At 39.0% G+C, this 14,530-nt stretch overlaps 1 protein-coding gene across 2 annotated transcripts in view; it reads left to right on the top strand.

Moving 5' to 3' along the window:
• The first annotated feature begins 394 nt into the window (after positions 1-394).
• The window catches only part of LOC145992001 (uncharacterized), a 54,576-nt gene continuing 40,440 nt past the window's right edge, over positions 395-14,530 (top strand). The window contains exons 1-4 of one of the 2 annotated variants that reach the window (XM_083128007.1): positions 395-475; positions 7,115-7,589; positions 9,256-10,311; positions 14,270-14,464. In XM_083128007.1, the coding sequence (XP_082984133.1) occupies positions 7,127-7,589; positions 9,256-10,311; positions 14,270-14,464 (1,714 nt within the window). In that variant the 5' untranslated portion in view covers positions 395-475; positions 7,115-7,126. The remainder of the gene's footprint in view (positions 476-7,114; positions 7,590-9,255; positions 10,312-14,269; positions 14,465-14,530) is intronic. The other variant, XM_083128008.1, reaches the window with a different exon arrangement.

Raw genomic sequence — 14,530 nt, 5'->3', positions numbered from 1 at the left:
TTAAATTAAAAAGCTTTTTCCCGTGACGTCCGAACATAAGGTTGCTCAAGTGTTGTGCGATAAGTGAGACCAGTAAAGCACGGATTAATTTGACACAGATTCAATGAAAAAACAAGGTTGCCAAACAAAAACATTATCACAGACTATAAAATATCAACCACCAAAATTTGTTTTAAACACTTGTAAAAAATACATGTTTAAAACATTTGTAAAAAAACAAAGCCGTTTGTTTTAAACGTTTACAACAGTGTTTTCAACATGCCAACCCTGCTATTGATTTCCGTCCAAGGTTTATGTGGTTGCTGGTGGCTAGTGCGATAAGTGAGACCCTTCGCCGTACAAGAGAAGAGGAAGAAGCATATCTGTTTGTGTGTGCCTGTGCATTTCGTCACAGACAAGACAGATCACACAAACTTGCACGAACTTGAATCAATGGCTATGGTGTTGTAATTTATTATTGATGTATTAATTGCAAGTAAGATATAATTTTTTCTGTACTTAAAGGATATTTTTGTGTTTGTGCTTGATCTTGAAAGTACTAAACACATCTATTATGCCAGTGTTATGAAGGTTTCAATAAATAAAAGTCACTAGTACCGGTATGTAATCTGAAATTTGAGTATAACATCACGATGAATGTTTATTTATTGGACTTTTCCCCCGTAGACCCTTGATGAAAGGATATGAGGAACGTCAGTTACAGATGGTTGTTTTACAAAAAAATATAACTTTTTATATATTGACAATAAATAATTAAAATCGCACATATCAGTATGTTGTGGCCCAAGTTCCTTTTGTTTTATTGCGATTTCATCATTCTGCGAATGCAATTTTTACATGGTTCGATTTCGATGTATATATAACACATACTGCGGAGTTTTAGCGATTTCTTAAGATTTTGTTCAATATATGCTTTCGTGGTTAGGTTAGGTTCCCTTAGCATTAACATAATCTAAGGTTCCGATTTACTTCTACATTCATTCCCACGCTTCTACAATATTTACTATCGCTTGTCGACGGAGAATATCTTGTCCATGAGAAGTGCGTAAGGTAATTTTCAAGTTGTTTATTTCAACATAAATCACTTGGTAAATTTCTCGTATCGGACAAACGGCTGAAATTTGCTAGTTCATTTAATTTGAATATTCGTACTTACGTATTCTGCATTGAGAAACATTGTTGAAGGTGGCATTTCGCTTATTTCATGGAAATAAGCTCTATTTGCAACATATCGAGTACGTTTTCTTAGTTTCTTTTTGACTTCGGTAACACGCAAAATGGCGGTCACAGTTTCACTACCGTACTCGGCATGCAGTGTTTCCACCCCACTGCACCCAAAAATACCTACGTAGCCCCACAAACCATTGACGCATAGCCCCACGAACCATTTCCGGTAAGGTTAGGTTAGGTAGGGTCACTATAGGTTACAATAGTTAAAAATTGGTTTCGAAAAAAAATATGCGTAGCCCCACACACCATTCTCGCATAGCCCCACGAACCATTGACGCATAGCCCCACGAACCATTGACACATAGCCCCACGAACCATTGACACACAGCCCCACAAACCATTTGCGGAAACGTACCTTCTTCAGTTACAAAAACACGTGTTTGGAAACACTGACTGGGATTGACCGGGATTACGTCATCAGACACAGGCTACATCCACCTGGAAGTAAATGGATGCAAGAGCTTTCGTGCATCGGTCACACATTTATATCGAAAAATAGATGATTTATCGGCAAAATTCAATGAACGATGCAAGAAAACACTTCCCCGAACTTCCACAAGTCTAAAGAAACTACATTCGGTAAGTAATTTCTCCTGTAAATTTGAAGAAATCCGTTTGTCCGATACGAGAAATTTACCAATAACTTTTTTCGAGTCCAAACAGTGCTCATTACTTTAAGGAAGGTTCAAATTCCGTGTGACAATGATTTCCAAAATTCTACGATAATAAGTCTGTGCTAGGAAAAATCATAAAACAATCTGAACCGTTACCGTTATGGAGCATGTATTGATACACTTGTAGGTTGAATTGTATCTTCTGCAAATATGCTTTATAAAGAAACAAACTGCCGGAGTACTAAGTGAGGTGAGTGTACCCTAGTCCAGCAATATGCTAGGCATTGTTTTATTGTAGGTACTGTATGTATGGTCCTCCGTTGCAACCGTTTTTGGCATCGTTTACTTAATAGTGGTCACAGGCACTCGTAGCATAGTGGTTGGCACATCTCGGAACGACGCCAGGTGTCCCGGTTTCGAATCCTGGGTAACACTTTACTATACCTGAGACAGATTTCTTCAAATTTACAGGAGAAAGTACTTACGCAAATCATTTTCTGTAGCGTTGTTGATGTTCGGGAATGTAATTTTGATTCATTTTAATGCGAATGCATGTGGTTTTGTACGAAAATCTATTTCCGACGCGCTATTGCTGCTGCCGCCATTTGCTTCCTGCATGAGAGCACAATACGCTCTCGTATTGTCCGTATATGCTAAATTGAACGAAAGGAGTGCTAATGGAACCAAACCTAACAGGCCTAACCTAACCTAGTAGGCATACCTCGTCCCCGTGATGGTTTGTGGGGCTATCGTGAATTTTTGGGCTAACGTCAATGGTTTTTCTGGCTCAAGGAACGATCAACGGGAAGCTATCGCCATGTTGTGTGTGGAAATAAACAAGAACAGTAAGTACTCGTAAATGTAAGAAATATACATTACTATCCTAACAAATTCAATTATTTCACCTAAATAAGTGTTCCGGAATGCAGAATAGTACGTTAGCAATGTAAAAAAGTGCGAAAGAAATGATTCCCAGGTGTCTCAGGTATAGTAAAGTAGTACCGAATCCTGGCCTGGACATGGATGTTTGTTAGTGTCCATTCATCAATTTCATCTTGTCATCACTCATCCCTATTTTCGCAAATTAGCCTAAAGTGGCACAAGAAGTGAAGTAAAATGGTATGACTTGAGATGACCGGACCCCTCTCTGATTTTCTTCATATTTGACATACTCACTAATTGAGGCCTCCTAGTCACGAATCTGAAGTTAAAATGTGTCGGTCACGTCTAGAAATTGCGAACCATTGATGCTAGCCTCACGAACCATTGGCGCTAGCCCCACGAACCATTGGCACATGGTTAAGTTAGTTTCGGTTAGGTTAGGCAAACATAGTTAAAATTTGGTGTCGTGGTAGTATCAGGATCTAGAAATTAGAAATAATTGCGAACCATTGGCACGTGGTTAGGTTAGTTCGGTTAGGTTAGGCAAACATAGTTAAAATTTGGTGTCGTGGTAGTATCAGGAATTTGGTTGTGAAACAAAAAAAATTTGCGAAAATCGACAGTTTCCATTCCGAAAACTAACGCCTTATTTTCGCTTATTTTGCAATTTCTAGACATTGTAACACGATGGAATATGGTTAAAAGTACTGGGATCGAACATCTAACATGAAAAGGCGGAATGCCGTGAAAATGCAGTGCCCCACATCTCCACCATTATGTAACGGTCAGCTGGGGTTTGAAGGCCCCCATGTCAACCGTTAGGGTAACGTAGCTTCTAGACTTTTGTACTTGATACAGAGTCTGAAGAAGACCTTGCTAGAAGGTTGAAACGTTACGTTTAGTTTATGTTTTTAATAAAATAAATTACTGCCTTGGTCAGCATATTTAGTTTTTCTTTTGCCATCTTGGTGTGGAGAATGGCAGCGCCTCCGGCTACACCTAAGATCTATCACTCGACTTCCACACCTCTTGTCTAGCGACTAGGGTATTTATACGTCGGGCGTGGTCTTGGTAACCTTGTTCAGGACTACTGTCCTCATCTTGCATCAGCCTGGGTATTTTTACTCATCGAGGCTAAGGTCAGTCTCAGGAAGTCTGGAAGGCCAAGGTTAGACGATCGGGTGGCCTTGGCATTGAGTGCTCAAGGCTGCAGGGAGTGACATCACTCATAGTAACAGCTGAGCTCACGGCCACAGGGAGTCACATCGCTCATGATAACAGCTGCAACAACCTTCGGTAGAGACCATAGCTTCCTGTCGTTCTTGACCTTACTTCTGGCAAGGTTATATAGAATGCACGTAGACAGTGATGTCTTTCGATGATGCAATCCACAATGCTTCCTGTTGTGAATTGCACCCATCTAAGGTGACTAAGTTCACTGGATCTACGAGGGGCGTTCAAGTCAATCGGGGACTTTTTTTTCTTCCAGGTTTAAATAGACGCCTAGGCTGGAGGTTTTGTATGCAGTAGGAACTGGCAACTGTGTGCTGTTACTGGTAGGCGGCGCTCATATCCCACGTTTCTGCATAGACCGTTATTCAAGATGGCGAACGTCTACATGGAACAGCGTGTTGTGATGAAGTTTTTAGTGAACACTGATGATGAAGTGAAAAATGCTGTCCTACAATGGTTCTGCCGTAATGATAAATCTCTCTATGCCGAATCATTCCAGGCGTTAGTTAAATGCCGGGATAAGTGTATAACTGTAGCAGGAGGTTATGTGGAAAAATAAATCCAGTTACCACACTTTGAAATTTGTTCTTCTATTTCTTAAAAAAAAAGTCCCCGATTGACTTGAACGACCCACGTATGTACATGCAAAATGTGCATGTTACAATGTTTCCAACAAATTTTAACTTCAGATTCGTGATTAGGAGGCCTCAATTAGTGAGTATGCCAAATATGAAGAGAATTGGAGAAAATCTCAAGTTGTTCCAGTAAAATAAAGCAAATGACTATGCTAAATAGTGGTCAAACAAGGGAGCATGTATATTTCGGGAAATTTAAGTTTTTTATGTATTTTTTCTTCAGATTTTTCAAAAATAAAAATATTGGCCTAAAAGTTTCTCAGAGGGTAAGGTTTTGAGGTCTACTCTGTCGCCTTCAGCTAGGGTTATCATTTCTTGAAGGAACACTGGGAAACAATATGTCTCAACACACACATAATGACCCTTTTATTTTCTCTCCATTTGTTTTTTCGTTGCCACCGTGTTGACTGGTGAGTTCTTGGGTCTTGGGAAAACAATGGGTGTTATATTCGTCTCAATATACACAATGACCCTTCATTGTCATGGGCATTTTTAAACATTGTGAATGTAAGTCAGTTTGAGTTCAGCTCTTTCGGTGATAAAATTATTCACTTGTGTGCCAAAGCAGCAGTTGTGGGAGAATTCAATGCAGCCCTTGCTGTGCAATTGTGTGTGTTCCATGAGTGTTAATTAATAATGTCACCCCCTTCCGGTAACAGCTGATAGTTTGGCAACAGCAGAATTGCACTGGTTGAGTATTGGCTGTACTCATGTCCCTTTTAAAAGCGTACACAATATAGCGTGCCATTTTTTTGAAAACTACACATGATATTTCAGTTCTATGAATTGGTATTACGTATTCTCAAAGAATGGTCTTTTGTCTTGGTTCCCTCTAAATTCTGGAAATTGTTTCCATTAGCTGGCAACACTGACACTTTTATTTTTTACCCCAAATAATATCAACCTATTTTGAATGAAGCTTTGCACATGTACAACTGCTGCATACTAAATTTATTTTCATTCACTTCAATCTATTGTGGAGGCCACAAGGGTATGCCGTATACCAATTAGTAGGGACATAGAATTTTCGCGATGCGCGAAATGTGAAATAAAGATGCAATTTTGAACATTCTGCACGTAACTACACCCCCAATGATGAAATATGCATGAGTTTTATTCGCGAAGTAATGCGAAATGTGTGCTTTTCCACGAAATGAACGCTTTTTCGCGAAATAACCGTGAAATATCAAATTAAGTAGAAAACATGCAAAAACCGGCAATCGAGGTTTTGCGCGCAAAACTGTCGATTTGTAATGAAACGTTTGCCTAAAGTTTCCTACCACTTGCAGCTGAAGAACATTTTATCCTTGATCACCTCAGGAAGACGCTGCAAATTGGGATTTTCCATGCACATAATCTCAGTTTGAAAACTTCGCTCCCTGTCAAGCTGCATTCCTTTCTTCCCCCGAATGTCTACTCAACTTCCAGTTTCATTGAACTTGCTAACTGTAGCAGCGATACGATTGGTCCTTTCCCGCACATCAAGGGAAACAATGGTGTCATTTGTGTTCAGTCATGAATAAATTTTGTTTATCATCATGTGATTTTCAACATGTGTTTGTGTATGTGCAGTAGTGATTATTTTATTTGTTGGACAGCAAGGATATCCTTTAAATACATACAATGAATAAATTACTTGAGATATGCAATTTAGAAATGAAGTGATTTTGTATTGATGTTTTCTTTTTGGTTGGACAGCTAAGTACTTGTGTATGTGTACAGTATATAAAAATGAAGTAGTTTATCAATTTATAGCTCTTTTGTATGTTGTTTCCTCTCATAATGAAAAAGTGTGTGTCAATTTTTTTTCCACCGCTGATCTAACATTTTATTTACCACTCTCCTCAGTTTTTATTTACCATAAATTTGTCTCCCTACCAATTAGAGAAATAAAAAATAAGTTAAAAGCCCTGTCATTTCGAAAGGAATCAAAACCAATTTCATCTCTACAACAACTAGTTCTCGAGCTATAAGATTTTTTTAAAATACTTGGAGGCAAGTTTGAAAACGTCCTGTGCGTAAAGGCTCCACTAAAGGTTAATAGAATTTTCTGTCATGTTTCTGAGTCATTGTGAATAACAAAATAAAAAAAAACAGCTTCAAATGTGGTAATCTTTTCTCCAACACATTCAAATTAACTACAATAAATAATTTAATGGTATTTATCAGCAGGACATCTGCAGAAATGTAAACAAACAAATACAGGGCCCGCTGTGCCATTTCACTCAACTGAGCTACCGAGACAGATCTGGGTTAGCCTGTTTTTTTTGCTGTTTTCACCTGTTGAATTGCCTCTACCAGTGAAACTGGATTGAGGCCAATTTGCCTTTAAAATACTGATTACGTCAGCAGCGCCTATTATCTCTCAGCATGGAGATTAAATTTTTCACTTAAATTTCTACTTAGTACATCACCTGTACGTGCCAAATTAAAAGTTAAAAGATTTCATGTAGAGAATTTCTAATAGCATGATTGTAAAAAAAGTTTCATGTGTACAATGCCTATTACATTTTTTTGCAGGTTTTTATAGCAATGGATGAAGATGCAGAAGATATCTGGAATTCTTATATACCTACAATTAAAAAGCAGAGAATTTCGAGTAACATATCTTCTTCACAGTTAAGTTCCAAACACTCTGTTTTGTCAGAAAACACAAAAATAAACTTGCTGTCTTCTAGCCAGTTAAAGCAAAAGTGCCTTAGCAAGTATGGATCTTTCAAAGAAGTACCGAAAGTTGCATGCAGCATGTCAAGTTCAACAGCTACGAACGGCAAGTGTGAGGAACCAGCAAAAGTTATCAAAGAGGAGAAGCATACCTGGAAACGGCCTCTGTCAAAAAATCAGCATGCAAAAGCCAAGAATTCCCCTGCAAGATCCACTGTTACCAAACCGGATGAGAATTTTTGTCCCATGTGCCAAATTCCTTTTGATATTCTAAAAATATCACCTGATCTTCATGCCTCAAGGTGTATGGGAATTACTGATGATATGCAGGGTGAGTATTGTATTGTTTTAAATTACACCATGCCTCTCTTTTTTATTGTGAGCATAGTGGTAAAAAATGTAATTATAATCATACTTTTAACATGCAGTGCAAATTAATAAGGTCTCACTGAAAATCTGAATCACGTAAACCAAATCTGATGCCAATCTCTTCATTACACATGCACCTGCATTTTGAAAATATCGATATTTCTCTCCAAAAATCATGCTAGTCAACTTATGAATGGTATTTCTCTGCAACCACATGAATGGTATTTCTCTGCAACCACTGATATTTGCTGACATGCTTTACTTTTATACAGTGCGTTTTTCTGTTCCTTGTGCGCCTGTCGGTTGTCTGCTTTGCGCCCAGCCAGATGGCAACTCCTGCAAAATCGCGTGTGATATCTCCGCTACGGAAACTGTTGGCTTTGAAGACTTCAAGTTCTCAGCGAATTGACGGGAGTTGCCATCGGGCCGGATGCCAAGCGGGCCGCCGACAGGCGCTCAAGGGATGGAGAAACACACTGTATATGCGATAATTAAGACAAAAAAAATTAAGAAGCTGTAGGTTCAGTTCCAATTAGCCTATCAGTGCATAAAGTTTACTTAAAACAACAATTCAAACAGTTCTGTCCTTCCAGTGGCTATATGTTATCACTAGAAACAATTTTCCACAAGATGGAAACACTCTTTCCTTATACATTGTTATTATGTGGGTGGATCAAATGAAAATGGAACAGAACTCTCCACTGCTGAAGATGGTGCAAAGTAGTGGCAAAGTGATGCTGACATGTTTTTTCGATCACGAAGGACCCCTTCTCCTTGAGTTCCTGGACCATGGTCAAATGATCGACGCTGCTTGCTACTGCAGTACCCTCCACTGTTTGCACTCAGGTATCAAGGCCAAATGGTCCGGCCTTTTGTCCACTGGTGTGGTTTTGCTGCATGAGAACGTGTGGCCCCATACGTCAGCTGTTACAAAGAACACATTGGCGACGTTTGGGTGGACAGTGTTGGAACACCCACCGTATAGCCCTGATCTATTGCCATCCGACTTCCATATCTTTGGTCTGTTGAAAAAGGCATTGAAGGGTCTGAGAATGAAGTCATGGACAATGTTCGCAACTGGTTGTGATCTCGGCCAAACGAGTTCTACGGACAGGGTATTCACCGCTTGGTGAAACAGTGCTTGTATAACTTTGGAGATTACGTTTGAAATACACCTTGTTGATTTCATTCTGTGGCCCCTGTTCCGTTTTCATTTGATCCACCCTAATATTTTCCCTGCATGAAGTATCAACCTATTTTCAATGTGACTTTCCATGGTGGTTGGAATATACAACTGCTACATACTATTTTTTTTTCATATACTTTAGTTTATTGTAGTGGACACAAGGACATGCTGAAAAGGAATTTGTGTAACATTTTTTTCTCTAACTTTTGTTATTAAAGGTAAATATAAAAATTCTGCCACCGCTAACAGTATCGTCCTGGTATGTATGGACTGTGGTTGGTGTATACATTTTTGTCTTTTTCCCATCATTTTAAATTTTACATTCAAGAAATGTTAGCCTTGTGTTAATTTATTGCATTTAGTAACGGAGCCATGTTGAATTCTCACAATTTATTTTTATTTTGGCAATTGTAAAGTGAAATGATATATTGCTTTATTGCAGAGTGTCCATTAGGGGAATTTTGCTACAGTGAAACACCTCTACACTTCAGAAAATTCTCTCACAAGGAGTTGGCCAAATTGAGGGCTTTAAGATGTTACACAGACAGTGGGAAGGGTAACTCGCCAAAAACTGAAAATGGAAAAATATGTTTGCCCTCCTCGTCAGGAAAGAAGCTCCAAATGAAGCAGAGGGAACAAGGAAAGAAGAAAAGTGAAAATAATGTCCACATTCGGAAATTGTTCTTTGATCATCTGAACGGGAGTCCTGCCAGCAGTAAAAGTGCTTACGCCGATCCACTTCCAGTACTTTGTTCCGAACGTGAACGCGATTCTATGAGAGATGAAAATATTGCACGCTTATTACAAAGGAAGGACAGTCCGAGAAAGTCTGATGCCAGTAATCAGTGTTTATTTCATTGCGAAGCTCTTATAGAATATAAATGTGCTGAAGATGCGTCGGTGAACAGAACAGATGTGAAAGTGAACAAGGTCCCTTGTAAAGGTGATGCGTGCAAGAGTCCAGCGAGTGCAAGTCCTGATGGTAACGTAAGAGCCTCCTTGTCTGTTGTTTTGTCACCTGATAAAAACAAAGAAAAGTTTGACTCTGATGATGAGATGAACAGTCCTGTTAAAGTGAACGTGACTTGCACGGATACCGGCTGGCAGGCTATTGAAATAGATGCAAGAGCCAACACGATGGTCGATTCTGTAAACGTTACCGCTTGCGAGTGTAATAAGAACATGAACGTCAGCTGTAGTGTTCTGGAGCTGCCTAAAGATAAAAGTGCCTCAAACGGACGTGAACAGGCAAAGAATATGCTCCAACCAAAGTTTTCTTTGTCGATGAGTGATTTGAAAGGACAAAGCAATAGAAATCCACTACCCTGCGAAAGCACCCAGTTATCTATCCTGTCGTACATTGAACCAAAGAATGAGATGCCCCCTCCACCTTTTCCCCCATCGGAAGATTCCGACTCTCTGTTCGATTGTCCGACCAAGTGTAGCAGCTCAATCGCATCAGAGGCTCCTGATTGTAAAGATCTCGGCAAGAAGAGTGGTGAGCAGGTTTTATTTATTTGTTTCTAGTTTATTAACAGTTGTCATTTTGTGTCATCACACGATACTCAAACTACAGAGGTTGTTCGCTATATATCCGACCATTTTCGATTCGGTGCTGCCACGTGGCGTATCATGCTGGAACTATGGGTCTGCTGGTGGGAGCAGTGTTATGTCTGACCTTGTAGGTGCGTGAGTGTTGGTAGTGAATGTTATCAAATGGCACCGAAAATCAACCGGTCTTGGGAGGGTTACGTAATGGCCCTTTTCCATGCTAAGTTTTCATACGTACGCATTGTGAAACAGTGTCGGGAGAATGGGTTAACACTCGGGGTGACTACTGCGAAAGCTATTGTTGCCCATAACAGGCTCTCCTTGTGAAACATTCACCCACGAAAAACACAAGGAGAAGGGCTTCAAGCAAAGTGTCACCCGTAGTGCAAAGGGGATCCGTCAATTGGCGTGCCAAGAAAATCCCGCAACTCAACGTGATATGGCCCACAGATTTCACCTCCTCGCACCGTCAACTGTGAATAAAACAATTCACAAGCGTCTCAGGTTGAAGTGTGTGCAGAAGGCCCGTGTACACCACCTTCTACCGTGTCACATTGCCGAACGTAAGACGAACTGCAGGAAACTGTATGAAAAGTACCTGGCAGGTTCCAAATGGAAGAAAGTTGTCACAATGGATGAATCATATGTCCATCTCACTGCTATTGGCCACATTCGGGCGATCAGATACCGTGACAATGACGGCAAGGGGCACAGCAACTCTGTTCGTCAGTGCAGGGAAAGTTTCCCTCGTGGCGTTATGGTTGTGACGGGATTCGGATATGAGGGTAAGTTGATGATACGCAAGGTGGACAAAACATGAAGGTGAATGCCAGATACTTCCAAGACTCCATTCTGACACCTATCTATCGGAGAGACATCCCACAATTGTATGGAATGGACGCGAACCAGGTGATGATCCATATGGACAAGGCTTCGAGTCATACCGCCAGAACATCACTATGTTTTTATCAAGAAATGGCAGACAAATTAGGAATTCGTGTCATTCCGTTTGAAGACATTCCTGTGAAAAGCCCAGATGCCAGTCCAATGGATTTTTGCGCATTTGGACTGTTGAAACGACATCTTCAACATTGCCGCCTGCGCACCCTGGATGGTCTATGGAAAGCTTGCAGGGAGGAGTGGGACAGAATTCCGGAGCTTGCTGCAATGGAAACTGCGATGCTGGGCGATAGTCCACAATGCTGGGGGTCCAATAGAACATGATCGGTGGTAGCGGCGTGGTATCTCTGAAGGTGAGTACCCGTCAAAAATGGTCGGATATAAAGCGAAAAAACCTTCTGTAGAGGAAGCATCACTCAGTATTAGTCTTAAATTTCAATTCACACTTGGTTACATTGTTTCTGAGGAAGTTTTTACTCTCTCCTTACCATTTTTATAAGTTGTGGATGCCCTTTGCAGGTCCCTTTTAACATTTCTCAAGGGACTCTTTACACCCCTTTTTTAACTCTTAGGTAAGGGTGTTATAGGTTATATACATGAATTTTTCCTCATATACATTGAAGGGTGCAAAATGGACCTGTGTGCCAATGCTCCCAAAAATTTTAATTCATTCATTTATGCTTGGATACATCACTGAAATTTTACATAGCTCATCAGCATGTGGAAGTCGGGCTAATTTTTAGTGTGTCAAGAATGAGAGATACTCTATAACGTTTTTTTTTAATTTTCAAATGCATTTTTGTTTTGTTTATGTACATAAGATGCCATTTTTTTTAAAAGAATCTGTGAAATATATAGAAAAATCAGATCATTACAATAGACCTAATACTATGCTGCATACAACAAACATCATTACTTTTTTCACCAATTTGATTTGCTTTCAATAAGCAGAAAAAATATTAAACAAACTTACAAGCAAATATTTGAATTTAGCTGCTGTTGAGAACAGTCCATTAAGAGAGCAAAACAAGTAATAAAAATAGAACATGGAGCTTTCCTGGTGACGAATAATGAAGAGATTCTGTAGGGATATCAGCCAGGCTAGTTCCTGATATTCTTCCAGACACAATCATCCCTGGGACGGCCCTGTGGCAGAGTGGTTAGCACATCGTGCTATGATGCAGGGGTCCCGGGTTCGGATCCTGGTCTCGGCATGGATATTTGTGAGTGTCTATTCATCAGACATTATTGTGATTTGAAGTGTGTGTGTGAAAGAGGTCTTTGAAATGAATCATGTTTAGAAATGTATTGATAAATTACAATATATGAGAAATAGTTAAAACATGAGTTACGTCTTGTGCCAACATGATATATTTTACATATGAAACATATCATAACACTTACTGTGTTCTATTTATATTAGTGTTCTTTTTTATATTCATGGCAGATAATAATTGTTCGTACACAGCTCAGGTGCTCAGCTGGTCATAGGTGAGTTTTGTTTTTATTTTTCTGGGAAGAATGGAGAAATTTCAAAACTAACCTGTGACCATCGTACATTTGACTTATTGTTAGTTTCCTGATGAACACTGTTTGAAAAAAGTGAAATATTGGTTAAAAACAAATATTTTGTGCCAGAAAAATCAATTACTCAATTTAAGTGTCATGACACTTTTATTAAATATAATAGGTATAACAATTATATCCCAGCATTACACCATAACTTAATATTGTTTTTAATAGGAGTGAACTGATACCCATGCTAGTGCTGATGCTTATACATTGTAACAATTAAAACTTGTTTTCAGTGTATTTATAAATATCAATACATTGTATTCCATTACCGTTATACTACATCAATCAGCCAAAGTTATGTTTTAAAATATTCAAAGAATTTAAATGGGGATATTAAAATTTCTTCCAATTAATTATTATTAGAGGTACATATTTTTGGTAAATAAAAAAACAAAATTTCTGTACAAAATTCAGGTTCAAAAATGGTAAATAAAATAAAAATTTCTGTATTATAGTGGTGAAAAATCGGATCAAAAGCGGTACCTAAATTTGATTTAAAGGTGCACCTATTACTCCAAAATATCCTTTCTAGTATCAAATTTATATACTTATCAGAGTATTGCCAGCCCCCCGCGGCAGAGTGGTTAGCACATCACTAACCACCAGGGGTCCTGGGTTCAAATCCTGGCCTGGTCATGGATGTTTGGTAGTGTACATTCATGAATTTCATCATATCATCAATCATCCCCATCTTTGCAAATTAGCCAAAAGTGGAACAAAAAGAGAAGTAAAATAAAGCAAATCAATCAATTATCAGAGTATTAGCTTTATTCCAGTATAATGGAGTCTATTTTTGCTTCTCAAATGTTTACAGCGGAATTAATCAATTTTCCGTGAATTGCATAACTCACAGGATAATTCAGACTTCAGAATGTGTTGCGTCGGTAAATAAACTAAATTTCGTGTTTGAGTCTATTTCACATTTTGCAGTTCTTTTGCATCATTGCGTGCCAAAATAACTAACTAACTCTCTAGCCTTCTCAAACCCAAAGGTTTATGGCTGCATCAACACAAGCCTTCCAACTGTTCCTATCCTGGGCAAGAAGAATCCAGTCTTTTCCATCCTTACCGATTTCCTATAGGTCCATCTCAATGTTATTCCTCCATTTTTGTCTTGACCTTCCTACTGGCCGTGACAAAATAGGGTAGGTAAATGGACATCACACCTTCCAGAAACATGAATAATGAACATTACAGCATGTTATTTCACATTTTGTGTTTTCTTCAAAGACGAAATATGCTTATATCTAGCAATTATACATCCTGTAAATTATACATTTTGCATAATTTACAGCATAATTTAGACTCCAAAAAGGGTCAGGCAGCAATTTTATGAAGCGCACGAGATAACCAGATTCTGAAAAATTATCGGCTGATACTAAGACATTAGTCCTAATTTTTAGTTTATAGCCTTCTTTTACCTTTTCTAGGAGCAACTTCTCCATCTGCAAAGGAGAAATGGCAAAATGTGATGCAGAGGTTGAGGCAGAGGGGTTACAGTGCATTGAGCACTTCATCACAGGATTCACAGTTGACTCCTAAATCTGATGCCACAAGCTGCGATGCCTACTCTGACACGGCAAAGAGAAAAAGTAAAGGCTGCCCATCATATAAGAGAATTCCTGGTATGAACGGTTAATATTTACCAATATCTATCTGAGTCATCTGTTACATCTTTATAAAGCTACTTT

Source organism: Lepisma saccharinum, chromosome 9 (genome assembly GCF_977018435.1).
Source record: "Lepisma saccharinum chromosome 9, izLepSacc3.1, whole genome shotgun sequence".
Taxonomy (NCBI): domain Eukaryota; kingdom Metazoa; phylum Arthropoda; class Insecta; order Zygentoma; family Lepismatidae; genus Lepisma; species Lepisma saccharinum.
Note: the sequence above shows the minus strand (reverse complement) of the source record. Positions and strands in the feature narration are given on the sequence as shown.